Genomic DNA, 27,009 nt, shown 5'->3' on the forward strand with positions numbered 1-27,009 from the left:
CATTTAATTGCCCGCTTTGCACCCTGCAGCTGAAGATTTCCTTTAAATTCTGATTCCATTGTTGCACTGGGGCTTAACAGAGTGTTAACCTGGTAATAGGCACAGGGCCTCCCCATTATATGTCTCGCTATCGAGCGGTTCTGCATGACTAGTTAAAAAAGATGGCAAGAAGATTAATGAAAGCTGCGAGTCCAGAAGGGGGGCAGGTACCTCGGTGAGACTTCCAGCGAGGAGATATTAGAGCTGAACCAGAGCTTGGCTTTTTCTTTATCCCATGACCTTTGAACCTGCCTTACTGTCGAGAGCTGCCAGCCGAGCCGACGTTTTGATTGATGTTGCTACACGAGTCAGTCTTTCCCATTGAATTCCACATCTGCACGAAAATAGCTTTTCCAGCAGTACTCACCCTGGCTGCAAGTGATAGCCAGAGCCATGCCTGAACCCCCTTTATGTAGTTTTCATTTAAAGCTAAAGGGATTTGATGTTTTAATTCAGTGCCCAGTTTCTCCTGATTATGCACGTTGGGTAATACTAATTTAATGAATTCGTTGTTGGGTTGTGGAAGGGCTGAAAATACCCAGGAAGTATTGGGAGGGCACTGGGTTCCTGCTTCTCTGGGGGCTCAAACAGAGCTGTTGCAGGTTTGCTCAGAGCCTACAGTGGGGCCAGAGCAGAGGCAGTGTGTGCTCTGCAGTTGGTGCACAAATACCACGATATCATTGTTCCCGGTATCCCTGCTCCTGCCGCGGAGCAAGAAGTAACACAGCAAGATTCCTACTCAACAGGAGACTAGTCACAGGTTCTGACCAGAAGGTAGAGCACAGGTTCAGCAGAGAAAATGTTCCCAAACTTCAGGCTAGGAGTGAAAGGAACATCCAAGTGTGGAACAGAAGGACAGAGCCCAGCCGTGGGCTGGCAGCGGGCACAGATGGCTCTGTGTGCCCCGGTGGGCTCGGGCTGTGCCAGGCCAGTGCTCAGCAGGACGTGTCCCTGCAGAGGAGGGCTGGCAGGGGGGCTCCCCTGGCCCTGGCAGGGGCAGGAGCAGCCGGGCACTGCAGTGCTGATTAACTGCAGCCCCTCCAACAGCCGCTCGTAAAAGTTCTCCTGAGCGCAATCAGGAGCGCGCATTGCCTCATCCTTTTAACAAATCTGTTTTGTAGCCCTATTAAAAGGGGTCTTCATCTATCCTGTCAAAGCTATTCTGCTGGGGTTTTTTAGTTTAATTACACTATCCAATTAAAACTCCTCGCTGCATTTTGATTCGCCTCTCCTCGGGCCTGAGTGGATGTGACATTTACAAGGCTCGCCTCTCCGGCAGACAATGCGTGATTGATGAGGTGCAGACGCAGTGGAGGAGCCCATTGCCATGTGGAAACACTGCATTTTGATTTATTTATCTTTTTTCCCCAAACGAGGTTGCTGGTAAAGAGGTTTTGGGCAACCCCGAGTTGCACCTCAATTTTCAGCATTTTTTCAAAAATCTTTATTAGTATTCTGCCTCTGATAGTAATTTAAAGAAACAGAAGGCTTTGAGGGAAAATAATCCAGATGTGTGAATAGTTACCACAGTTTGACACAAAAGTGGGTGTGTGCTGCACTTTAATTGCAGCTCTGTTTTCAAGACATCTGGACCCACGTCACCCTCTAATAGCAATGCTGAGTAGCAAGCCTGCAGTGGAACATAAAGGGTTGGAGGGAAAGAGATCCTGGAATATGCTGCTGCCTGAGAGAATGGGGCAAGCCAGCTGGACCACAGCTGCTGGTTTTTTCCTGAAGAGTCTTATCATTTGTTCCCACTTCAGTACTGCCCTGGTTTGAGGAGATCCACCCTGGGCTGAAGGTGGGCAGCCCAAACCATCAGTGACTCCCCTGGCATCAGTGGGGTGAGGATTTCACCCAGAACTGACTGTCCTCACTGCCTCTCACTTGTGTGCCTCTGGGATAAATATCCCTTGCATGAAATGGGATTAACCCCACTGTACACACGGCTCCACATCCCTGTTCTGTCTGTCCCTAGCCGAGCTCAGTGCCACATCTGGATTATCCAACTGTGGCTGCAACCTGTGACCTCCCCTGAGAAGTACTTTTGTAGTTAGCAGAGGGTGTCAGGAAGGGTGTTGGATGTTTTTGAACCCTAACACAACTCTTGCAGCTTTGTATGCCCTTCAGGCCTTCCTCCAGGGCCACAGCATCGTTCCTGGGGTATCCCAGGTGGATTTCACACAGCTGAGCCCCTCCCCAGTGCTTTGGGTGAAATGCAGCAGTGGCTGCAGAGCAGAGGCTCCCCCATCTCCTGCAGGGTTGAAGGAAATGTGTCTTTGTCCAAAAGTATTGCTGATGTGTATTTTGTTATCCTCATTCCTTGCCTTTTACTGGTGTATTTCTAATCCTTCTGCATCCTTTCTGGGCCCATGGGAAGAGATTTCAGGGTTTGAGCCTGTTGAGGTCACAGTTTCTGAATCAGTGAGAATCAGTGATGTCAAAGGATGTTCATAAGTGCTTTGTTCTTCAGAGGGTCCTTCTCCAGCTATTTATTCCACTAATAACTCTTAATTGTTGACTTCTGCCTTATGGCTCTGTAATGACAAAGCAATCATCAAGGTATATTGAAAAATTAACATAAATTTGCATTTCTAGTGTTTGTTTGTTTGTTTTCTACCTTGTCCAATTCATGAATATTCTTTTCATCCTCCAGCTAATTAGTGATTTAATTCCATTTTGTTTAAAGAGTTGGCAAAGGGTAAGGGCTGAATTGTAGGGTGGGAGGGAAAGAAGAAAAACTTTCTAGTCTTGGCTGATTCATAAAAAAATTATCTTTTCTTCTGCAAATTCATATCCTCGTTTTCCAGGCAAAAAAATGTATCTTTTGGACTTTGATAAAAAGAGTTTATTACTTAGATTAGAGTGATTATTTTTCTACCTGTGTCAGGTGCAGCGTGGGCCCACCAAGGGTTTGGATGTTTTCCCAAGATTGCAGGGATTAGCACACGATTTACTGTTGCCTGTACAAGCACATTATGGTCGGTGGTTGTGGAGCTGTAATTCCACAGGGTTTCTCAGGGCTGTGGGCAGATGTGGGGCTGTGGAGGAGCTGGGGCTGGTGTGCAGGGTGGAGGCTGCTGAGGAGTTCCAGAGCCCTGGGAAGGGCGAGGAGAGCCAGGAGCTGCAGCGCTGCAGGGCCTCTTCCCTCGCCTCGTTGGCAGTGCAGTGGTGCTAAAAATCAGGAGATGGGCTGAGCAGCTGAACGTGAGACGTGGTGCTGGAGGAGTAAATGAGCTCTCCTTGGTGAATTCCCAGTGAATTAGCATCCTGCCCTTCCGTCTGTAGGCTCCTCTCCAGGAGTAACCACACAGGAACCCATTAGTGTTGGGCTGGGGAAGATTTATCAGCGCTCTGAGCTGGGGCCAAGGGGCAGCAGGGGGAGAGGCTGCTCTGCTGTGGGGCTGTGGCATGGCTGGGGGCCCAGGGGGCACCAGGGACACTGGCACGAGACCCCTTGGCTGTGCTGAGCTCACCCCGTGACAAAAGCTGCTGGTAGCAGCTGAGTTTCTGTCGTTCCTTTTGCTTTCCATAACTGTTTTAACAGACAGACGTACTCGGGGATAGCGTGGATTTTCTGTTGTAGTGCAGCTGATTGATCCTGATTGCAGGGCACCGAGGTTCCCTGCAAACACCCAGCCACTGGTGGTGTGGAGTGATGGTAGCAGCTGCTTGTGCAGCAGCTGCATTTGCTTTAAATCCCCCATCACGTGCAGCAGGAGCCACTCGAGCTGCTGCTGTTTGCTACCAGATCCTCTCACATGGAAACATCAAACCATGGAAGCTCCTATTGATCTCAGAATTGTCAGGGGTGGTGCTCTATTGGAAAGAGGTACATCACATATTTAAGCACTCTTGGAAATGGAAATCAATCTCACAATTCATAAATTCCATCTGGCTAGAAGAGTAGCAGAGCAAAGTGCCAGTTAGGATTTCAGTGCACTCATATTTCATGCTGTAAGTAGTGTGTTGTGGACTTGGAGCCCATAAACATGATGCTGTAATGGGGCTTTCTAAGGAAAAGTCTTCTTGGCTTCTTTCCACCGGGTCCTCAGTCCCAGCAGGAGGGGCTGTGTGCTCTGCACGGCCGCGGGTTTGGCGTCGGTGCCGCGTCCCCGGCAGCTCCCCGGAGCCCCTGCAGAGCCACACTCGACCAGTGCCCCCCAGGCAGGCCCCGAGCAGCCTCTGTGCCCGTGGGAGCAGGAGCTCTGCCCTGGACAGGGCTGCCCTGGGCAGGGCAGTGCCCGAGGGACGCGTGGGGGCACCGCGGCACGAGGCCGGGCCGCACTCCTGGGGAGGTTTTGTCTTGATCCACAGCAAGAATTACCCAGAATTTCCAAAACCCAAAATGCAGCAGCTCGTTGGGGTCCTCTGACCCTGTTTTGTGCCAGCTTCAGTTTCATTTCTGATAAGCAGTGTGGAATGTTCAATGTCCAGGTGGAATGGTGGGAGCTGGTGGAGCACGGTGCTGTGTCCCGTCCCCAGGAGTGGTGCACTGGCACTTTTGGAATCATTAGGATGCTGTGTTCCAGGCAAAGCTGCATGCATTAACATGCTGATGAGCTCCCAGCTTGGAATTCCGCATTTTTAGTACCACTGAGGCATCATTTGTCAAATGATTTAAAGGGTTGAGTTTTTATTATTATTATTAGCCAATTTTTCAATACAGAATTTATATTCCAGATTAGTGCATCATAATGGTGTTTAATTAACATGCCACAATAAAATACTTGCATCTCAAATTTCCTGGCCACCAATCTGAGCATATATCAGTCACTTTTTGGAAATCTGGAGAATTAGATAATGTAAATAAGATTTCCAATTAGCTTTCCTGCAGGAAAGACTTGGATTTACAGTAATGTGGCTGTTACTTTATGGATTGCTAACTTTGACTGTTGAACTGAATAAATTAGAAAACCGTTGGAAAAGTATCATGTATAGAATACATTTAATTTTAATTTTGGAGCCATCAGCATCCATCCAAGTGAAGGCTATTTTGCCTTCCTTTGTGTTCCACGTTGGACCTTTGTGTCTTAGAGCAATTGTGCCAGTTCCTCCTGGCACCGTGTGCTGGCATGCAGGGCCTCTGTCCCAGGGCAGCCACAGGGCCAGCACATGGAATCCATTTGGAATAGAGGCCTGAGTGCCAGGAAGGTGCCAGCAGGTCGCAGGTAGAGTTCAGCTGGATTTCCCTTGCTGTGGGAAGGGCCGTGCCAGCCCCGGGCTGGGGCTGGGGTTTGGTGGCAGCGTGGCCACGTCCCTCGGTGCCCTGCGCTTGGTGCCGCTCCCGTGGCCACCAGCAGCCAGCTGGGCTTCCGTGGTGTTTCGGGTGTTTTGGGAGCAGGGTTTGGAGCAGTGGCTCTGGGATTAATTGCCCTTTTGTGTTCAGTGCAACCCTCCTCCTGCGGGCGGTGCCGGGGCTGCAGCGCCGTCGCGGCCGAGCAGAGCTAACCAGCCATTTGATGGATTTTTGCATTTCCTGCAGTGGGGATGTGATGGGAAAAGGAACTTTATTGACTGGAGTTCAGCTGCTCCTGTAAGCCACCACTTGCCTTAAATTGAAATGACATGAGAAGCCTGTCAGCATTTCATTGCTTCCTTCTGTCGTGCTGATGGTACGCTGAGATCACCATCTGTGGTTTTCTTCTGTCAGGCAACGAGCTCTGCTCAAACTTTACAGGAATATTCTAAGCAGTTTTTTTCTTATCTTTGCAGGTCATGCAATATTTAAACTTACATATCTAAGCAATCATGACTACAAACACCTTTACTTTGAATCAGATGCTGCTACTGTCAATGAAATTGTACTGAAGGTGAGTATTAAATTTTAACGTGACCCAAAATCCTGGTGTTTTACCTCTTGTTAGACATGTGAGTATTCAGGAGGCTCTGGAAACACACAGGGTGCAGTGCCTGAGGACCACTGGGGTGTGTTTAACCTGCCAGGATGGCTGCTCCATGCCTGTTGTTTTATTCATCCTTCCAACAGCCACTGCCTGTCTGTGTGTAGCATTTCCTTTTGTGCTTTTTTCTAGCTAATAGAGACACCACTTTCTGTGGAATTTTATAGGAAACTACCAAATTGTATTGTGTCCAGGTAGTTTCCTCCTCTGGACACGTGGTCAGCAGCCCCGTGCCGGGCAGGGGTCGGGTGCTCCTGCCCCTCACAGCTCTGCCCCACGCTCAGGTGTCCCTGCACAGCACACAGGGGCTTCTCTGCCCTGATCCTCTCCCAGGACTGTTTGCTTCCTTGGGGCCTGTACAGGCACAAACTCCCTCGCTTTGGGAAACAAATTTTTGTTACTACACTCTTGAAAAATTAAATGGAATTTTCCACAAGTTCATCTTTCGTAGCAAGTCAAAATTCAAAAGCAGTAATTTTGGCAAACCATCTGTTATGTTTGCTTTTATTGGCTGTGTGGAGTTTAGAGGATTGTTAAACAACTGACGTGCGATAAAATAACTTTAATTCATTACACAGGAGGTCAGAGTGTCTGAGGGTTTCTGCTTTGTGAGCTGTTAGGCCAATTCTTCTGTTCCCACTTTATCTTAGATCTGCTATTGCAATCCCAGGCACTGAAAATCATGGAATTGTGGAATCACTGAGGCTGGAAAAGACCTCCAAGCTCATCAAGTCCAACCTTTGCCCAAGTACCTCCATGCCACATCTCCTTGGGTTTTGAACACTTCCACCCATCCGAGTCTGGTCATAAAGAGAGGCTAAAAAAAAGGTTCACTGGCAATAACATGAATATTCAAGAGAGAAATAACATTGAGCAGTACTTTTTTCTCAGTTTGCAGATTGTTTATACAGAACATTCCCTGGTTTCATGCACAAGTCACTGGTTTGTTTTCAATTCCATCAGCATTAGGGAGCGCAGAAAAATCAGACTTTTCAAATTAGGCTTTTTAGATGATCAAGTGAGAAGGACTGAGACTTTATTGACCATGAAAATTCCCTATATTTTTATGCCTTAAGCTGTAATATGCAATGAAAGTGAAACACTCTACAGTGCATAAAATTGTGCAAGTTTTAAGCCACAGCATATTAACCAGCTAATGACAGACCAAAGGGCATTTTTATCTTTTTGATTCTTGCATTAACCTTCCATTAAAATTATCTCTGAGATTATCACAAAGCATTGGAGATAATAAATTTAGGGAGTAGCAGGCTTGTTAAATATCATTTTAAAATGCTTTCATCAAGTAAAATGTGCCAAAACACAGGGAAACTCTGAGATTAGCTGAGTATGCAAACATCATAATGGAAGAATTCTTCTTACTGAGGCTGATAAGGTCCTTTATTGTTGCTCATCTCTGATTATCCCAGCACTGGGGGGTCTGCACAGCTCCCTGCCTTCCCCAGAGGTTTGGGTGACCCAGAATGGGACCAGGGACACGGGAGGACAGCCCAGGGCTCTCCTGGCACTCTGGGCTCTCTCTGCCATCACCCTGCCGGTGCTTGCTGGGACCAGTTAGACCAGAGCCCTGCTCAGGGGGTGGGCTGGGGGTCCCTGCCCACCCCGGGCTGTCCCCAGCCTCGGTGACAGTAACACCACCTCGTGTCTTGCAGGTTAACTATATTCTAGAGTCGCGAGCAAGCACGGCCAGAGCAGATTATTTTGCTCAGAAACAAAGAAAACTGAGCAGGAGAACGAGCTTTAGCTTCCAGAAGGAGAAGAAGTCGGGCCAGCAGTGAGGCCGGGGCAGAGCCTGCGTGCCGCGCTCGGAGCCGCTCCGGGGCGGCGGCCGGGACCGCGGCTCCTGCTGCGGGGCGGGGCGGCCGGCCGGGAGCCCGAACTATCCCGTCTCTCACGGCTGGAAGATTGTCCCTCCTCGGCGGTGGGAAGTCTCCCCTGTGACAGAAATAAAGAGCCATATCAGCCGGAAAGAAGACTGTTACGCTTCAGGTTCCTTTGATTAGAAATAAGAGAATGACGTAGACTGGCATCATTTAATTACTGTATTATGTACAATCACAAGAAGAGATGTGATTACATATTATTTCACAGCCTGGTTAAAATAAATTATATACATCTGTAATCCACCCACGTACACGCAGGTATTGCTTGTGACATGATCAAATTTCTAAAAACAAAATGTAGGACAAATGTATCCATTTTTACTATTAATAAACAGATGTAATCTTTTTCAAGGTCCATATGATGCACAGTTCTTTTGGGGGGAGGCTGCAGTCCCAGATGGTTTCACTTCTGTTGCTGAAGTGCAGGAGGCATCCGTGAGCCAGGAACAGCAGCCGTGGCAGGGGAGCGAGGGAGCGCTGAGACAGTCGAGTCTGTTGTGTTTGTTTTGTTCAGAAATATTTTTATTTAACTGTGCTTTTCAGCTTTGCAAATGCTTTATTGGAAGTTCCTTGCTGAAGGCAGCACAGGGGTTGGAAATCCACGTCTTGGAGGTGGAGAGGAGAATCCTCCTGCCCGGGACCCTCAGCTGCTGCCACCCTGGGGCTGGCACATCCACTGGGGCACCTTGCCCCTGGGGACTCAGAAATGCCTTCACCTGCTCTCAGTATTATTCTTTAACAATAAAAATTAAGACCTACTTTGTACTGGGGTTTGTAACTACCTTGGCCTTGTTCATCCTTCACAGATCAGGGAACACGGGAATGGATGCTGGCACCGGAGCCGCATTTCTGGTTGAATTCACCAGAGGTGTCTTTCTTGCATCTCTCCAGGTCACTGGAGCTCTGCACACACTATCACAGAACTGCCCTGGTTCCCCACGGGGCTGGGGGCAGCCCCCTGGGGCACTGCCCACCCTCTGCCAGCCTCCACCTTGCTTTTGTACAGAGAAAACTTCCTGAGCCTTAACACGGCGTGCAGAGCAGCCCCGGGCAGAGGGAGGGCCTGGGTCTCACCTGTTGTGTTTATGTTCTGGGTTTCAGAAGCTTGGCCCTGCACCACTGAGGCCAGGCCTCCCGGTACAGTCTTCCATGATATCTGCAAAACAAGAGAAACACTATTTTATAGTATTCTATTAATTTTTTTAATATTTTCTATGTGCAAATGCAGCACAGATACAATGGGAAAAGCCCCTTCGATGTAAATGACTCTTTTGACCGACTCTGTGAAATATTTAACATTAAAGTTGCTCTGTGAATGTTCTTTGGCCACCCAGTTTCAATTCTTTTTAACTGAACTGAAAAATTGCCTATTTGGTACCATAATCTGCAGCAATCTCCTGTTTCCATGGCCATAGTGCTGTTGCCACCCCCTCACGTGTATTTATTATCAGCAGGGATTCAACATGTGCAGGTTTGCTCTCAGGAGAGCCTAAAAAACTCAGCCACTAACATCTCTGCTGTCTGTGACATTGTGGCACAGTCCCTGCCCAGACAGCTGTGTTCACAGCTGCCTGTCAGTCCCCTTCCTGCTCCTGGTGTGGGATCCTGGGACCCAGGCAGAGATGGACAGACAGAGGCTGCTCCAAGGGCTGGGTGGGGAGCGGGGACCTTTGGAGCCCAAAGTGAGTTTATTTGCTCCAAAGGAGCCACTGACAGTTAAAAACCAAATTTGCTTCCAAAGACCAGATTCAGTTTGATACATGGCCTGCAGGAAACCTTCCTTAAACCCTGGCAAGGTCCAGCATTCCAGGAGCTGAGCATGCCTGCCCCAGAAGGGGCATTTCTGCTGCCCAGCGCTCCTGAAGGAGTTAAATCAGAGCTGTGGCTGCAGAGTGTGCACAGCTGAGCACGGAGCCATCACGGGCTGGTCTTTCCCCAGTAGCTGTAGATGTAATTGAGTCAGATGGGCATTCAACTGGGTCAGCAAGGCAAGCTGTTCCCCCATCCCTGCTACGGGGCAGAGCAGAGCGTTGACTCCGGCCGGCTGCACGCAGGCAGCTGCTGCAGGCAGCAGAGATCCCCTGAATCCTCTCTGACTCCTGCTGTCAGAGGGGTCCTGGCCACAGGGACAATTCCCCTCCACCTCCGTGGCTTTACCAGAGCACAGAGAACACCACAGAAAGACCTTTGAGCAGGGGACACCCAGGGCACCCTGGCACACGCTGGCACCCAAGGCCAGAGCACTGGGTGCTCTCCCTGGGCTCTGCAGGGGTTTGCCATGAGCTCCCAGAGCACCAGTTCCAGCCAGAGACACCTTTGGGTTGGCAGGAGTCTGGTGCATCCCAGGGGTTTTGCAGCTGCCCCTCAGGGGGATCTGAGACCTGGCACTGGGACAAGCAAGCAAACCCCTGGCACAGCCGTGGGTGCAGCCTGAGATGAATGGGGGGAGTTATTTATGGAGACATGTTTGTAATGGGCCCATGAATCCATGGAAATGCGCTGCTGTGGTGGCGGGTGGGGCTGGGTGCTGCTGCTGCAGCTGAAATTAATGCCCCTTAAATCACATCCCAGCACAGCCACCCCGAGCAGCCCTGGGACAAGGACAGCAACGAGGACAGGGACGTGTGAGCACAGCGGGCACACGGCCAGCTGGGCCAGCAGGAGTGTGCCCTGGCCAGGTGCTGCTCCCTGACATCGCTGCCGTGACCGTGGAGAGATCAGGGTCACCAAGAACTGGGGCACAAGGAGGGCTGGCCCTGGGCACAGCCCCATGTGCTGCTCCACTGCGTGAAGGGTTAAGCACTGTCATGTTTTATTCTCCCCACACACCTCTGCTTAAATGCAAAAAGAGAAAAAAATCTCAACAGGGTTTTGTTCACTCTAAAAACCCTAAGCATGATTTGTGAACTCTCACAGCCTGGGTAATCTCATCAGAGTAATGGGATTATATTTCAAATCACCATGGCCTGTTCATTACACATTTAAACTCCTTTGACAGAGGAAAAGTTAAATAAAATGTGTGCGTCAGCCCTGGTTGACTTTCCCAGTTCTCTTTCTTGATTAGACAAACAGATGCTGAGCTCCAAAATGAAAAAATAATGTGCTCATTTATTCATTTTTCTGACAAGTCACAATAGATTTTTAACTACAAATGAGCCCCCTCCCCAGGTGGGAGTGCGGGGCCCGCGTGTGCCGTAATGGGCTGGGAGCTGGTGGCTGGAATGGGACACAAGTGGTCATTTCCAGGCTGGGAGCGTGGGGACACGGCCACAATTCCCCTGTCACTGCCACTGCCACCGCTGTGGGGCGGATTTCTGCGAGGAGCTGGAATTCCACAGCCACAGCCACCACCGGCAGCCCTGGCCCAGCCCCAGCACCCACCGAGGCTCTGGCACCTCCTCCTGCTCCGCTCGCCCAGGCTGGAGCACAGCCCAGGGCAGTGCCAGGGCTGCGGGGGCTGCCAGGGCCACGGGGACAGCTGTGGTGTGGCCATGGGGACAGCTGGGGTGTGGCCATGGGGACAGCTGTGGTGTGGGCATGGGGACGGATGTGGTGTGGCCATGGGGACAGCTGTGGTGTGGCCATGGGGACAGATGTGACGTGGCCATGGGGACAGCTGTGGTGTGGCCATGGGGACAGGTGTGGCGTGGCCATGGGGACAGCTGTGGTGTGGCCATGGGGACAGCTGTGGTGCGGCCATGGGGATGGATGTGGTGTGGCCATGGGGATGGATGTGGTGTGGCCATGGGGACAGCTGTGGCATGGCCATGGGGACAGCTGTGGCGTGGGCATACTGAGCACTGCCAGCCACAGGCACGTACCTGCTTAGTGCACTGGAGCTCCCAGGTACTCTCACGATGTCACTGCTCCCAAACCGACCTCAGCACGAGCACCAGGTGTGCCACGGGGATGAGAAGAGTTCAGCCCAGGTGTGGAGGGTCTCGGTGCCCCCGGGTCCTGCGTGGGCCCCACCAGGGCGGCTCTGCCTCTTCCCAGGAGCTGCCGATGAAGGAGCAGGCGGGCTGAGCGGGCTGGGCTGCGCTCCTGCTGGAGAGCGAGGTCTCGTCAGGGAGCACCGGGACTATATTAGGGAGCTGAAATGCCAGATAATTAGAAATACACCAGCAAACCCCATTATTGTCAGGAGGCTGCAACTGCGTACAGTAATGAAGCAATTATTAATGAGCAACTGCAAGGCTGTCATTAATTTCAGCTTTTCAGGATCACAGACTACGGCAAGTTAAATGTTACAGCAGAGCCGGGCCGGGCTGAGCCGGGCTGGTCCCCACCGCAGCCGGGCACAGCAGGGTGTTTTGGCACCCCTCAGCCTGGGTGGGACGCTCCCTGTGCCCACCGTGCCAATCCGGCCCCTTTTCTCCTCCTTTCCCTTTGCCCCTTCGGGCACCCCGGGCGCTGACAGGGACGGGGACAGGGATGGGGACAGGGGCAGGGAGGGGACAGGCTGCGGAGCCGCCCCGCCCTGCGGCAGCCCGGGCGCGGGGCCGGTGGCTCCGGGTGCGCTCGGGGCCGGCGCAGCCGGAGCTGCTCCCGCACCAGCGCAGCCCCGCGCCGCAATCTGTCACGGCGGCTGGGGCTCGCCGGCTCTGCAATATGTACCTCATGTCTGGGCTGTCATCGGACATAATTCCTCCCTGCTGGCATATTGCTGATTTGTGCATAAGTGATGCGTGCAATCCACCTGAGCCGGGAGTCAGGGGTGCCTCGATCCGGGGCTGTCAGGGCAGAGTGTTTTAGTGCCTCCTGCGATTAGCTGGAATTGACAGGCCCTGAGAGCCGGGAATTGCACAACAGGGGAATTAACAGCCAGGGCTGGAGTGGAGTGTGGCACTCGTTTAATCTGCAATTTATCAGTTTGCGTGGCTCCTTGTCGCAGGCAGGAGATTACACTCCAAAAAAGACGACTCTGTTTTTCTGTGGTGCCAGCAGCCAGGGAGAGGGCAGAGCAGCGCTCGGGGTCAGCGGCCGAGGGAAGGGCACCCTGGAGCAGGGTGTGGTGGGCACTGTGCCCTGGGGCTGGGCTCCTGCACAGAGCTTACAGGGCAGGGGCAGGGGCGCCTGCCAGGTGCCAACCCCAGCCCTCACAGGGGCTCCCTGGGCCACGCTGGGTCCCCGCGGCCTCTGCACCCCTGGGCAGAGGATCCACAGAGCCACAGTCCTGTCCTGCTGCTGCCACGGGCCCTCACAGAGCAGGGATGAACCCTCGGCCCCCACCATGCCACGAGTGCTCCAGTTTTGATAATATCATTAGAGGCTGATAATGGTTTCCAGGAACTCTGCAGCCTCCCTGCGAGGTGACAGCCTGTAAAGGCAGCGTGCAGATAATGTATTCTGCAAGGCTACGGAAATGTGACTCTGAGCGCATTAAACTCCTTTAATGCGGGTGACATACACCTTCCCGCTCGCATGCATTGCCCTCCGGGGCGCGCACAGCCGGGGCCCCGTGCCCGCGGGCCTTACCCCGCTCCCGGAGCCGCCGCCCGCAGCCCCCGCTGGCACCGGAGCCTCCGCCGGCCGCGCTCCCCCTTCCCCGCCGCCAGGACGGCAAGCCACGGGATGCAGACGCTCCCAGTGTGCGCAGATGATCTCCTTGGCCTTCCTTGGTGTCCTGCTCTGATACTGAAACCTTTATGCAACCTCACGGTATCAAAGATTATTTATAATGAATTAAATACGTTTTCAGCAGCTTCTTTCCACACTTACTGCCACACTTCCACTGCCACTTCAACTTAATTAGGGAGAGTTCGCTAAAGAGATGGGAATAAATGCATCTATAGAAATATATCTATGTATAAATGAAGAAAGCCGCCACCGCAGGTCAGACCAGTCCTTTCAATTTATTGCCCTGGTACATTCATTTGTAAATAGCTTTGCCTTGCTGGTTTCTAAGTGCAAGGCTAATGTTGGAGTGCTTAAATTAATAGTGACGCACACCTTTCATTATTGCTATTAAATTAGGTGCTGGGCTTTGATGGATTCACTTGTTGCTGAACTAAAAGCCTCGTGGATGTGGGTGTGAGTATCCATTTGGTTTTACAGCAACTTTAGGTCTCGGTGTCAAGGCAGGCAGAGCTGAGCGGGCTCCGCCTCAGCACACTCCAATTAGCGGGAGGGCCCCTCCCGCAGCCGGGGGAGCCGGGCAGGAGGGCACCGCACACCCCCAGGGGCTTTGGGCTGCGTTCCAGGATCAGCACCCCTGTCCCTGCACTAGGGAGAGAGAGCTGGGAATGCCAGCATCATACCTGGCACCAAAGGCCCGGGTGGATCCATGCCATCGCCTGCAGTGGGCACCAGCCCCACACCACACACGGCATCCGCCTTCCCGTGCCTGGAGAAACACACAGAAACGTGACAATCCCCCCCAAAATCCCTGGAGACACGAGGTGTTTGACCCATACGTCAGCCCGGTCCCCTGCGAGCTGTGACTGGCCCGGCCCCGGGACATGCAGGGCCCCACGCTGGAGCTCCTGAGGGTCCTGAAGGTCCTGCCCGTGCTGCCCGGGGGCTGTGGGTGCCCCAAGGCCCCTGATCCTGCCCCCGCCGTGACCCCATCTTCCTCACCAGTGCTGCCATTCCTGCCGGGGGCACCGGGACCCTCCTGTCCTGTCCAGGGGCTGGGGGCTCTGAGCTGTGCTGGGGGCTCTGAGCGGGGTCTCTGAGCAGGGCTGGGGGCTCTGTGCTGTGCTGGGGGCTCTGAGCGGGGTCTCTGAGCTGTGCTGGGGGCTCTGAGCGGGGTCTCTGAGCAGGGCTGGGGGCTCTGTGCTGTGCTGGGGGCTCTGAGCGGGGTCTCTGAGCAGGGCTGAGGTCTCTGTGCTGTGCTGGGGGCTCTGAGCGGGGGCTCCGAGCTGTGCCTTTGTTCTGCCGCGCTGTTCCCACTCTTACGGTGCCACCTTGAGGCCGCCGATCGCAGCCTCCGGGACGGCGCAGGCTGCGCGACAGCCGCCGTGGCCTGTCCCTACCCCTGTCCCTATCCCTGTCCCTACCCCTGTCCCTACCCCTGTCCCTGCTCCTGCCTGAAGGGCCAGTGACCCCTCAACCCTCTCTTGCCCTTCACCGATCCAGGACATGAGGCTGTCTTGACACTGGGGATCTGGTCAGGTTGTGGGGTTTTGTCCCAGAGAAAGAGCTCAGGACATTCCTTTGGGGACAAGTCTCTTGTTCCTGTCCCGAAATCCCCCGTGCTGGCCCAGCGGTGACTGTGGGGTGCACTGGTGGCATTTTCTGCCCTGTGCCACAGGGCTGGCAAGGACCAGCCCCGCAGCCCTGCCCGCAGCCTGGAGGGGTGTGACCCGGGCAGGGCTGCAGGCAGGAGGCAGCTTCATCCCCCCACGGCTCTCCAAGCAGCTGGCAGAGACAACCAGGTCAGCGCCTAGCCTGAGGGACCAACATCCTGTGTCCAGAGCTGGGGCACAGACATCTGCTCAGAGCAGCTTCCCTACGGACACAGGGCAGGGCTGGCATGGAGCTGACCCCCTCGGCTGGCCCTGCCAGCAGCACTGGGGACACAGGTGCGGAGCTGGTGACCGTGACAGGTCACACTGGTCACTCCCTGTCCCTCTGGCACGGGCAGTGCTGGACACACAAACTGCCTTTCTCTTGCTCCTTGACATTTTAGGGATAATAAATTCCTAACCATCCCAAACTCCTCCTTGGTGCCCTCTGCAGCAATGCTCCAATATTATATATAAACCCAGTGCTCCAATATTAATGATGAACTACAAATACTGACCAGCTTCCATGTCCTCTGCCAGCGCTGACAATCATTAACTGCAATATCAAATTTGTGATGTTGGGATGCAGAACCTGGTGAGATGAACTGCTCGGCTTTTTAATCAGCTTTGTGGGATGACAGAAAGCATTGATCGACAAAGACAAGACACAGCCCATGTTCTGTGTCTGTAGCTGTGCAACCTTATTAATTTAGATTTACGAAGGGTTGCTTGAGCTGGAGGGGACAGAGCTGAGCATCCTGGTGCTGGACGGACCAGGGCAGGAGCTGTGGCTCTCCAGGCAGGGGGCTTGCCAGCAGCCTGGCTCACCTGGCTCTGGGCGGGGGTCCCCACAGCTCAGCCTCGGTGGCACAGGCTCCCAAAGTGCACCCAGGGACCACCCGGGACCACCGTGCGGGATCTGCGGGCTGAGGAGCTCCGGTGCCATCCCAGCGACCTGGCACGGGCAGCGTGTGCCTGCCCGCACGTACCTGCCCGAGCCTGGCCCTGCCCTGCCCTCCTCCTCCCCCGAAACGCCTCCGTGGCCGGGCAGCGCCCGCCCGGCCCGCCCGGCCAGCTGGGGACCAGAGCGGGGCGGCTGGCGCTGTCATTTCGCATTTGCTCGCCTGCCCCGCGCCGCAGCCGGGGAGGCCGGGCCGGCGTTTTCAGGTCAGAGGCTGCATCCAGCGCAGGAGAAAATTCCCATTTCCCCACCAAGACTTAACCGTGAAGTTACCCAGCCCCGTGCCCGACCTCGCAGGACACACTCACCCCTCCGGTCGTGGCCATCCCGGGGAAAGGCTGAGGAGCTGGAGCGGCTGCAGGCGGTAGCAGGGGGGGCTGTAACCAGAGCCGGGAGCGTGGCTGGATGGGAAGCCGGGCTTGTCAAAAAATTTGGTTTAATTCCTTGAATTTAAAAGTTTACTTAATAAAAGTAACTGAGGAGCTGTAGTATGCTTTTGCTTCTGTTCGGCATTTGATTTAATAGCTCATGACGTTTTGATTAAAAAATTAGCCGTATATAATATCAATAGAGCTCACATTAGAAGGATTAAGAATTGGCTGACTGACAGGTCTCAAAAAGCAGTTGTCAATGGGGAATCATCATCAGATGATGATGTTCAACATGTTCATCCACGATTTGGAGGTAAATATCAAATCAGCGCTGATAGGATTTGGGATGACAAGGATTAGTGGGAAGGTGGGAACGCTGACAAGGGGGAGCTGTGGGGAGCTGATGATGCCCTGCATGAGCAGCATCCCTGCATTGCTGCCAAGGGGAGCTGAGCCCTGCCACCACCAGTGCCACTGCAAAGGGCCCTGAGTGAGCCCTGAGCCCCCATGAGACACAGCACACCAGAGCAAACACCCCCAGGCACCTGGAGCCCTCAGCAGCCCTGGCACCCCCTCAGCACAGGCTGGGTATGGCATTTCAGGAGGTGATGAAGGAGGTGATGAAGATCTGGCCCGTGTGGTGCCCTTGGCTGCTCCCAGTGTGAGCAGGGCACTGCAGCTGCTCCTCCTCAGCTGCCCTCGGTAGCCACGGATTTTTGAGAGTCAAATCCCTGTTAGTGCAGGTACTGTGCCTAACCCACAAGAATTCCCAGGTGCGAGCAGTTCCAATGAGGGGCCGCAGGCACTCAGCCCCTGGATGTGTTCATTAGTGACACGGCCCCGCCGCGGTGACAAGTGACAAACCTGCCTGAGCTTGTGGTGGCACAGCTCCCACGTTAGCCCTGGCGAGGGACAGGGAGGGCTCTCCCAGCTGCCTGCAGTGGAGCAGGGATGGGCTCCCACCATGGGGCATGGGGACAGCAGAGCCCCAGGGCCACCCTCCTGCCAGGGCCTGGCACGGGGCCTGGCACGGTGGCCGCTGCTGAAGGAGCCTCCCCTGTCCCAGCTCAGCACATCCGCAGCGGGAGAGGAACCCACAGAGCCCCTGGCTCCTGTAAGTCCCACTGAGCAGACGTCCCTGAGCCACCTCCAGGGACACCTGGCAGTAGAAGGACACCTCCTGTCCTCTACCATAGGCACAGTGAGCAAAACCACGGGGAGTTCGGTGCTCCTGCAGGGCACCAACCTGGGGGACACGTCCCAGCACAGCCACAGCCCTGCCCCAGCTGGGCCCTGGCAGGATGGGCATCGCTGCCCTCGCCGTGCCCGGGCCCATGAGCCCCAGCTCTGAGCACCAGTGAAGGCTTCGTGCTGCTGCAGGGCTCAGCTGGCCCAGCAAAAGAGCATCAGCTGAATAAAACAGGGAGTGAGTGATGCCACAACGCCCTGTTGGATTGGAATTGTGTGAGCAAGGTGGTTTTCTCAGAGAGATTTACTTCCTCTGCTGGCCACAGACAGCCAGCTCAGAGAAGGGAACAAGCCTCTGGTGCCGAGGCCACTGCTCCCTCCTGGTCCCAGCACAGCTTTTATCCCATTGCTGAGGGAATAGGAATAGAGGAAATACAGTCAGGTTTGCAATTCACCCACTGCAAAGAGCAGGAGCACAGGCTCCAGTTCTGCTCCCCAGGGCCCTGCTCTCCTCCCAGCCTACACCTTGGCTCCAGAATTTTACCTGGCACTCACAGCCAGATCCAGAAAGGCCATCCCATGCCAGAGGATACAGTTCCTGCCCTGGGCCCGGACACAGCCTCAGCTGTGACAGTGCCCTGGTGCTCTGGGACACCCGTGCCTCTGCCAGGGATGATGGCAGCAGAGCCAGGGGCTCCTGCAGGGAGCTGCCCTGACACCCAGCACCCGAACTGACAAAACCTCTGCTGCCCAGAGACAGAGCCTGGCACCGCTCCTGCCACCACTTCACCTGCAGCCACAGTCCCTCCAAAGACCAGGCACCTGCAGGGAGGCACAGAACAGGGTCCCCAGGAATGGTAAATGCTGCAAAGTGCTGGAGTCAGCACTATCACTGAATTTTGCTTTCAACATCTGCAGCCCAATAAATCTTTGTCTCCTTCCAGTGAACTGTGCTCTTCTTGGGCTCCAATTTACATCCCTCACAAGGTCCCACAGCAGCACGGGCCCCGGGGATCCCACTGCCAGCCCGGTCATCACCCCGTGGGGCCGAGGGGACAGCGAGGGACCCGCCCTGGGCAGCCCCGGCCCCCCAGCCCCGCAGCTCCCCGGGCCTGGTGGCCACCGGCGCTGCTCTGTGCCAAAACCCTTCTGCTCTCCAGACCTTCCCTGGGCTTTTTTTTGGTTTGTTTTAATTGTTTTCAAAACAGATTTCATGTGGTCCCAAAATGAGACCATGATTGTAAATTAAAGTGTAATTAGCCTTTACGCTTTTATATTCATTAACTCTTCTCTGTTAATGATGCAGAGGCTGGAGCACAAACCCAGCATTATGAAACCACATCCAGGAAATAAAATAGTGATTTAGATAATGGCCAGAATGTATTGCTGCTTACACATAATTAAACAAATGCTCAATTTACACTTGGAAACATGAATGAATGTTGATTAACCCCAGCCCAACGGCTCTGCTGGCGAGGGGGCTGAGCCGGCTGGGCGCGGGGCTGGCAGCGCTGGGCAGGGCGGGCAGCGCCCGCTCCCGCACGGCCCCGCCGCCCTCCCGCACCTGCCCGGCCCAGGTGCAGCCGGCTCTGGCTCTGCAGGCTGGTGCCAAAAGCCACCCTGGCACACGGGTGACACCGCCACACGGGCAGGGGACGCTGCCGCGGCAGTGCCACCCCTGTGTCCCTACGGAGCAGCGGGGACAGCGGGGCCCGTGCCGGGGCCGCTCCCGCGCAGGCTTTGTCTCGGTCCCTGCGCCTGCTGCCCTCCAAACGCGCCAGTTACTATGGAGACATCTCCTTCTCTGCGCGGGAGGAGCCCGAGCCCCCCGAGCAGGGACACGCTCGGCTCTGCTCTCCTGCCGGGAGCCGGGGCTGGGGCTCTGCCGGCTCCGGGGCCAGCGCCGGGCTCGCCGCGGGGCCGGGCAGCGCCAAGAGCAGCCATCCACCGCGGGGCCGGAGCCTCACGGGCAGCGCCAAGAGCAGCCATCCACCGCGGGCCCGGGCAGCGCCAAGAGGAGCCATCCACCGCGGGGCCGGGGCCTCACGGGCAGCGCCAAGAGCAGCCATCCACCGCGGGGCCGGGGCCTCACGGGCAGCGCCAAGAGCAGCCATCCACCGCGGGGCCGGGGCCTCACGGGCAGCGCCAAGAGCAGCCATCCACCGCGGGGCCGGGGCCTCACGGGCAGCGCCAAGAGCAGCCATCCACCGCGGGCCCGGGGCCTCACGGGCAGCGCCAAGAGCAGCCATCCACCGCGGGGCCGGGGCCTCACGGGCAGCGCCAAGAGCAGCCATCCACCGCGGGGCCGGGGCCTAAGGGCAGCGCCAAGAGCAGCCATCCACCGCGGGGCCGGGGCCTCACGGGCAGCGCCAAGAGCAGCCATCCACCGCGGGGCCGGGGCCTAAGGGCAGCGCCAAGAGCAGCCATCCACCGCGGGGCCGGGGCCTCGCGGGCAGCGGGCTGAGGGCAGGGGGGCCTGCTGGACCCAGGCTGCCCCCAGTGCCAAGCGGGGCTCTGCGGTGTGTCCTGGTGAGGATGGCTGTCCTGCTGCTCACAGGGAATCCCTGTGCTGGCACCAGGGGAGCAGGAGCTGGGGACATCCCCCGGGGAGCCCTGCAGAGCCATTCCCCAGCCCAGCCTGGCTCGGGGCTGCCCGCGGCAGGACACGGCAGCTGGCAGTGTCCCCAGCGCTGCCCCCCCAGCCCCTCACCTCACTGTGTCCGGACGGGTCACGGATCGCTGCCTCCACAGGCCCTAATGGCTCCATCTCGGGGTCAATACGGGCGCCTTTGACACATGATAGACAATAATTGCTCTTTCTTAGAGACTTTTTAGTTCATGGATCATTGACCTGATGGGCTGTAACAGCTCCGACAGAGGCTGCACACCCCTGTGCTTAACCACCCTCAGGAGCAGGCAGCTCACGGGGCCCCCAGTGCAGGCTGCCAAGGGCCCCGGAGCCACTGGAAGCCCTTCTGGTGGCATGGCAGGAGGCACAGGAGCCCAGGAGAAAAGGCCAGCACACCCCAGCACCCCTCGAGTACCATGGGACAGAACCAGGATGCACAGGACCAGGTCACCTCCCAGGCTCTGCAGGCTGGAGATCCCCTCTCTGACAGCAACTTCCAGGTATATGATTTAATGAAAGGCACAATAAGAAGTGAAACAATTAGAATTTCTGCCTCATTATCATGGTAATCTTATCAGTCGGATAATGAGGTATTAATGGAGATTTAATGTGCCTCTCATAACAGAATCCCTTGGAGAAAACACATAAGGAAATTGCTGTAAATCCACTTAATGATGGAAAGGTCCCCAAACACCATATTCCAGAGGATGAAAAATGCTGGATGCAAATGAGAGAGAATCAAGGTCAATAACGCTGCGGGGACCGAGCTCACGGCAGCACCGGCCCCGCCCGCCCCGCCCCGCCCGGCACCGGCACCGGGCGGGCGCTCGGCAGCTCAACCAATCCTCCTGGCTCGTCGGGAAAAATGAGCATTTCCTAAGAAAAAGACGCCAACCATAATACTTTTGGACTTGACCACTCTCAGCAAGGCATCGAACAGCAGCCAGCAGAGGGACAGGCACAGTCCTGCTGCAGGCAGAGCCATTTCTCTCCTCCCAAGCTACCAGAACAGCCAAGCTGCAGATTCAAAAGAATAACTCAAGAGCTCTGTGTTAAGCAGTCAGTGCAGCGGAGCTTCCTCTCCCCTTTACTGGATTTTGGTTCTTTTTTGCCAGTGTCCCTCCCCTGGGTGGGGTGAGGATGGAGCAGAGCAGCAATGCCCAACGCAAACCACACAGAGTTAGTGGGAAGTGCTCACACCTGCACGGCCATCCCAGCACAAACTGCTGATGGCACTGGAACAAGGCAGAAACGTCAAAGCCAGGCGGTTAAACTGCTCTCCTTTTAATCAGGTTTTACAGAATAATACATTAATAATCACGTTAAGAGACAAGATGGGGTTCCTGTATACAAGATTGTGCAAGCTCGTTAATTTAGATTTATAAAGGCTTTACCAAAGAGGAGAGGCAGTACAAAGCTTTTCAATAGAGGTAAAGCACAATTAAAAGGTACAGAACACACACTACTAACTGAGCAGAGGTTAATTCTCAAGTAGTACAGGCTCAGCCACGTCCCCAGCTGTACCCAGGCAGGAGCATCCCTCCCCCTCCGTCCCCACTGCCTTTGCTGCTCCAGCTCTCCAGGCACACTGACTCACTCGTGCCAACACACAGCTCTGCTGCCAGCAGCTCTGCCCCCTCTCCTGCCCCCTTCCCCCAAGCCCATTCCCACGGCAGTGAGCTCTCCAGTTCTGTGAGAATTTGGCTTAACAGAACAAGAACATTTTCAAGCAATACAAACCAACACTGTGCTCACCAGACTCACCCACAGGAAACAGCATCGTGCTCGTGGCTTTTTTTCCTGAAGTTTATGGCAGTTACATTCAGCATTTGGTAGTAAAAGGTCTTCAAAACAAAAACTTTTAAACTCAAATCCTTGATAGGCCAGACACATTCTGATTCTCCTTAAAGAGGATTTAAAAAAGTTTAAAGAGAAATCTCACTTAGGAGCACAAAGGAATCTCCTAGAGATGAAATCCCCAGCACTTTCCTTTCCCTCCTCTGCCCAAAAAGGAAACCAGCACCTCTGCAGCATTCCCAGGCACAGACATGCCATTGTTTAACGTGGCAGCTCCTCAGAACCTGCCAAGATCAGTGCTGAGACAACGGCCAAGCCTGAAGTGCACACTGTGACCTGGTACCAAGGCCCCTGCCCTGCTCCACTTTGCCCAAAATGTTCCACTCCTCCTCCAGTGGCTCAAGTAGTGAAATTCACAGAATAAAGCACCGAGATTACAACACAGGCTCGTGGCTGGCACCTTTTGGCAGCAGTTCTGCTACTTTTGGTCCTTTATGCAGTGTCTTTCCACCTTGGCTATTGCACATCAAACCTAACAACATCACTTCCTAGACACGGAATTTAGCATTTTAAAACAAAACATTACAGGGGCGCAGGGGAAAGCAGTAAAAGGACATTACAGGAAGGTTTTTAATTCTTTGGAAAGCCTAATTCTCTAACTACACCTATCAAGACTAATAAAGGACCTTTAGAGTAGGCTGGAAAAAAGAAGCAAAGGACCATCTTGCTACAAAAACTCTCAGCTCACCGGGGGCTCACTGAAACACATACTGGTTTTAAAATAACTAAGTAACTTTTAAAAAAAGACTCCAGTTCTTTTAAGTATTTTTCTATGCAGAGAAACCAAGTGATAAAAGCTGTGAAGGAAATGGTTCTTGCCCCTTCCATAAAGGAGAGTGAACCTGAAAGCCCTGATGGTGCTGACCAAACCCTGTGAGCCAGGCCAGCACAGAGGGGCAGCACGGGGGGTGATCAGCACCTCCTGTGTCCTTGTGCCTTCTTCAGGGATCCCACAGATACTCTCATCAACCAACACCCAAACTGCAGAACTTTCACACATCAGTCTTAACATCGTGGATATTCAAGTAATAATTACATATTACAGGACACTTCAATAGAAATGAATTTATATTGCTTTTTGATATGATCTGGCCATATCTTCAAGGGCATGTTTGTGCTTTGCTGCAGGGCTGTGCTTGCAATATTGAATTACATGTTCAGCACCAAAAACCCATCAAGGCTAAATAACCAGAATATTGCAATGCTACACAGACTGAGACACCGAGTAAGGCAGATCAGAAGAATTCTGTTTTGACTGAGTATTGCTCCTCCACACAACTGAGTCTCTAATAGAGGAGAAAGACTATAGAGAAAAGGAAAAGGTTACCATCCCACCTTCTCACCTGTGACTAGCTTGGCAAAACTGCTCAACTGAGTTATATCTGAGAGCCCTAAAAAGTAAGTTTCCTGATTATGCCTTGACAAGCACAGCCAAATCAAGCACTCAATGCTTTACATAAATTGCTCCAATTCCAATTGACCACATGATTTTCCCCAGTACTGTTGCTTACAGGTTTTAATCACCAAAATGCACACACACACAAAAATGAACCAATCGTGTTTTGAAAGAATGTGAGAAAGATTCTGTTTTCTTTACCAATCACAGACACCAAGTCTTACCACATCCCTCTGTCAGAAGTGCAATGAACACTCTGGAAAGAGCAAGAAATAATACTGACATGAAAAAGTTCAGTGCTCACTGTCCTTTTTCAGTGCATTGAAGCTGAAAAAGAGCAGCGAGTGCTCATATACAGCCAACATGCCCCAGACCACTTCACTCATGAAAAAACCACATGGTGTTGTGCATAAAAACCTCCTTAAATTGATAACTGTCAGTTTAAGGGGAAGGCGGGGTGAGAAATCTATAAAACACCCTGAACTGATGCCATGATATGTTTCATAAAGAACAGTGTTATATTATTTTAAAATATTTTTTATGAACAGTAAAACTTGCACTGCTGCATAGCAGACAACACGAAGAACATTTAGTAAAAACATTCACTGAACCCCCTGGCATATGTATTTAATGTCACTAATCAAAATATATATTACAGCCCAAGGTTCTGTTAAGGATCTCTGTTTGGGGTTTGTACAGTATACACAATAGCTCAGAAAAAATATTACAGTAAGGTATTTTATTTCTCCTTTTATATTAGACTTTTCTATTGTAACTTACAGTCCCTCTCCTCTATATATTCAAACCTCTGTAACACCCTAATGCCCTAGCCAAGAAGTGTTCAGCTAGCTAATAAGCCCTATTATAAATTCCAGTTTTAGAAATTTCAGTAATTACATCTTAATAAATAATTCAGTTTGCCCTTTTTAAATCTTAGCCTTTTGAGGAAGTCCTTTTGTCACCAAAACATGGTAGGTCACAACCTGTTAGAGGTCAGAGAGGCTTCTGCTTGTTTATTCAAAGGATAGTAAGTCCAAAGATACTTGCAATGCATTAAATATAGTTATATAATATTTACACTGTCCTCTCAGATTTTAAATTCAGGTGAAATACAACCAATAACTGATGTCAGCTACTACAAACTTTCAGTGTGGCTGGTGTTTCTTTAATAAAAGGTGTATTCATCTAGAAAGTTTACTATGTGGCTGCCCTGTTTCCTCCTGTTTCAGTTTTTCGTTAGAAATTAAATGAAGTGAATTATTCACGTGAATAAGAATTCAGGAAGAGGGGTGGTGGAGAAAGCATGAAGAATTCTGAATGTTTTGAGATTCCAAAATACCTGAAAACTGTGGTCCCTTTTGCAGTGCCAGTATCTAGAGGGGAGGAAAACGCAACCCAAAGAGAAGAGGAAAATCTGTTAAATTAATTAGATTAGTAAAGGTGTGTTTTAAAATGCCTCAATTCTGTACAGTATTTTACAAGGAAAGTCTTTTCTTCAGCTTTTGCAGCTGTTGTACATTCTTAGAAACTCCTCTCCTGCTCAGTCTGCCCGTGCTGTGCGAGCTACTTGCGGTCATCGATAGTTTTGATGAACTCCACGGCTGCCGTGAACTGCATCCACCAGTAGGACTCCTCTCCAGACAAACAGTTGGCATAGAAACTGCTGATGTACTGCACAGTGGACAGCAGGCAAGGGGGGTTTGCCTGGGGTGGGAGGAGAGAGAGATACAGCTTGTTTGCAAAGCCCAACACCTACTAACACCGCCAGATACAGAACAGAAACACAATCCCCTTTGTGCAGTGATCCTCATCCTGAAGAGTGTGTAACCTGCCTGCAGGGTAGGGACTGTTTATCCTCAGCAGCCCCACTTCAGACGCTCAGAAGGCAGCAGGTTTGATGAAAGGAACATTTTTCCAACAAGGAAAAATGACTAGCAGGCCAAGAGAAAGAAGGGCAACGCTGCCACAATCTGTGAAGGTCACCAGGACCTCAACACATGTAAAGCCTGTTGTATCAGCATCTTCCCATCAGACCATTCTCCACTCATGTCAAAAAAGACCAGCAACACAACCCAAGTCAGTCCTGGTCTGGATATCTTGGTCCTGAGGACAGCATGAAGCAGGCACAGACGAAGATGTTGTGGACATACCTCAAACAAACTCTACTCCCCACACAGCATCTGCACCTCAATTTTCTTGGTTCCAAATGCAAAGTTTGCTTGGATTCAAAAACCGTAACTCTGACCACATTTCTGACAATCCTATTCAAACCCTGCTGAATCAGATCAGGGTTTGAGCCTGGCCAGCTCCCCGGGGCTCACAGGCATTATCTCTCCTCCTAAATTTGCTTGTTTATTACAGGGATTAACTGGGCTCTGTGATCTCTGCAAAAGAACTCACCTTTATGAGAACAAAGACCAGAACAGGAACGAAATCATCTGCCCCAGGGACGGAGTCCTCGTTGGCCAGACTGAGCAGGTTCATGATGGTGGAGCACATCCTCAGGATACACTGCACCTTGTCCCGGGGCGTTTTGTAGGCGCTGATCGTGCGGATCTCGGACTGCGCCGACGGCCAGGGCGCCTCCCGCAGATACACCTGGGGGAACCAAGCAGCCCTCCTTGGGCAAGCACTGCTGGGCACAGCAGCTCAGCCACCAGAGGCTCACGGGTTTTGGAGAAATGGGAAGATTTAAGGCAAGGGGAATTCAAACTTAAAGAGGGGAGATTTAAGTTACAGATATGGAAGAAATTCTTCCCTGTGAGGATGGTGAGGCCCTGGCGCAGGCTGCCCAGAGAAGCTGCAGCTGGGTACAGCCACAGCATGGGTACAGTGTATTTTTCCTGAAGGATATTTCAGCTGTCACGGGCAGCAAAGAAACCCTTTTAAGTGCAAAACAGAACAATCCTCTCCTCATCCCAATCCCGGTCCAAACCCCAACACACACAATACAGAATCAAAGGAAAGGAGTTGTTACCTCAGGTATCTGAAGTGCCTTGTGGTTTGCAGTCACTACTTTGGATAACCTCTGTATGTGCTCGTGAAGGACCCTGAAACACAAAAAACAAGAGTGAAAGGTAAGCAGCAGTCAGCCAGCTGAAGAAACTTGCCTCGTGTTTGACAGGACAAGAAAGATCTTCAGGAATGTGGCCCTACAGATGATGGACACCAGGTCAGTGAAGATGCAGAGAATTGTTCTGTACAGCCAAGAACAACCACATGTCCTCTAGAGGATCCCAACAGCATCTGTTCTAAACCACAGGAACCCCAAATGCATGGAAAATACTGAGTGAAACCAGAAAATGGACCAGGTTCAGTCCTGGACCAGGTTTTGATCATTCTCTCAGCACACACACTTGCAGATCTGACAGTCTGTAGCCCAAATCATCACACTTACAACTTTTTTTTTCTGTTCTAGCAGTTTGTTGCAAACACATTTGCACATGATGCTAAAGCCCTTCCTCGTTCCTTTACAAAATGTTCTAACAAAAACATGAATTTGTGTGGCTGACTCAGACAAGTCTGTGGCAAGAGG

General features: G+C 52.7%; 2 protein-coding genes and 1 long non-coding RNA gene across 9 annotated transcripts in view; 1 reads left to right on the plus strand and 2 right to left on the minus strand.

Moving 5' to 3' along the window:
* Positions 1-8,198, plus strand: part of MAPKAP1 (MAPK associated protein 1) — a 79,982-nt gene extending 71,784 nt beyond the window's left edge. For all 4 annotated transcript variants that reach the window (XM_059864900.1, XM_059864902.1, XM_059864899.1 and 1 more), the window contains 2 exons: positions 5,755-5,852; positions 7,613-8,198. In XM_059864900.1, the coding sequence (XP_059720883.1) occupies positions 5,755-5,852; positions 7,613-7,738 (224 nt within the window). In that variant the 3' untranslated portion in view covers positions 7,739-8,198. The remainder of the gene's footprint in view (positions 1-5,754; positions 5,853-7,612) is intronic.
* On the minus strand, positions 7,989-12,344 carry LOC132336929 (uncharacterized). The gene is made up of 2 exons (XR_009489038.1): positions 11,665-12,344; positions 7,989-8,999 (listed from the first exon to the last, which is right to left on the minus strand). It is a non-coding gene; the product is annotated as an uncharacterized LOC132336929 (long non-coding RNA).
* A 9,145-nt stretch (positions 12,345-21,489) lies between these two features.
* The window catches only part of GAPVD1 (GTPase activating protein and VPS9 domains 1), a 30,447-nt gene continuing 24,927 nt past the window's right edge, over positions 21,490-27,009 (minus strand). For all 4 annotated transcript variants that reach the window (XM_059865093.1, XM_059865095.1, XM_059865092.1 and 1 more), the window contains exons 25-27: positions 26,452-26,524; positions 25,875-26,072; positions 21,490-25,178 (exon numbers count right to left, since the gene is read on the minus strand). In XM_059865093.1, the coding sequence (XP_059721076.1) occupies positions 25,038-25,178; positions 25,875-26,072; positions 26,452-26,524 (412 nt within the window). In that variant the 3' untranslated portion in view covers positions 21,490-25,037. The remainder of the gene's footprint in view (positions 25,179-25,874; positions 26,073-26,451; positions 26,525-27,009) is intronic.

Source organism: Haemorhous mexicanus, chromosome 21 (genome assembly GCF_027477595.1).
Source record: "Haemorhous mexicanus isolate bHaeMex1 chromosome 21, bHaeMex1.pri, whole genome shotgun sequence".
NCBI classification, from domain to species: domain Eukaryota; kingdom Metazoa; phylum Chordata; class Aves; order Passeriformes; family Fringillidae; genus Haemorhous; species Haemorhous mexicanus.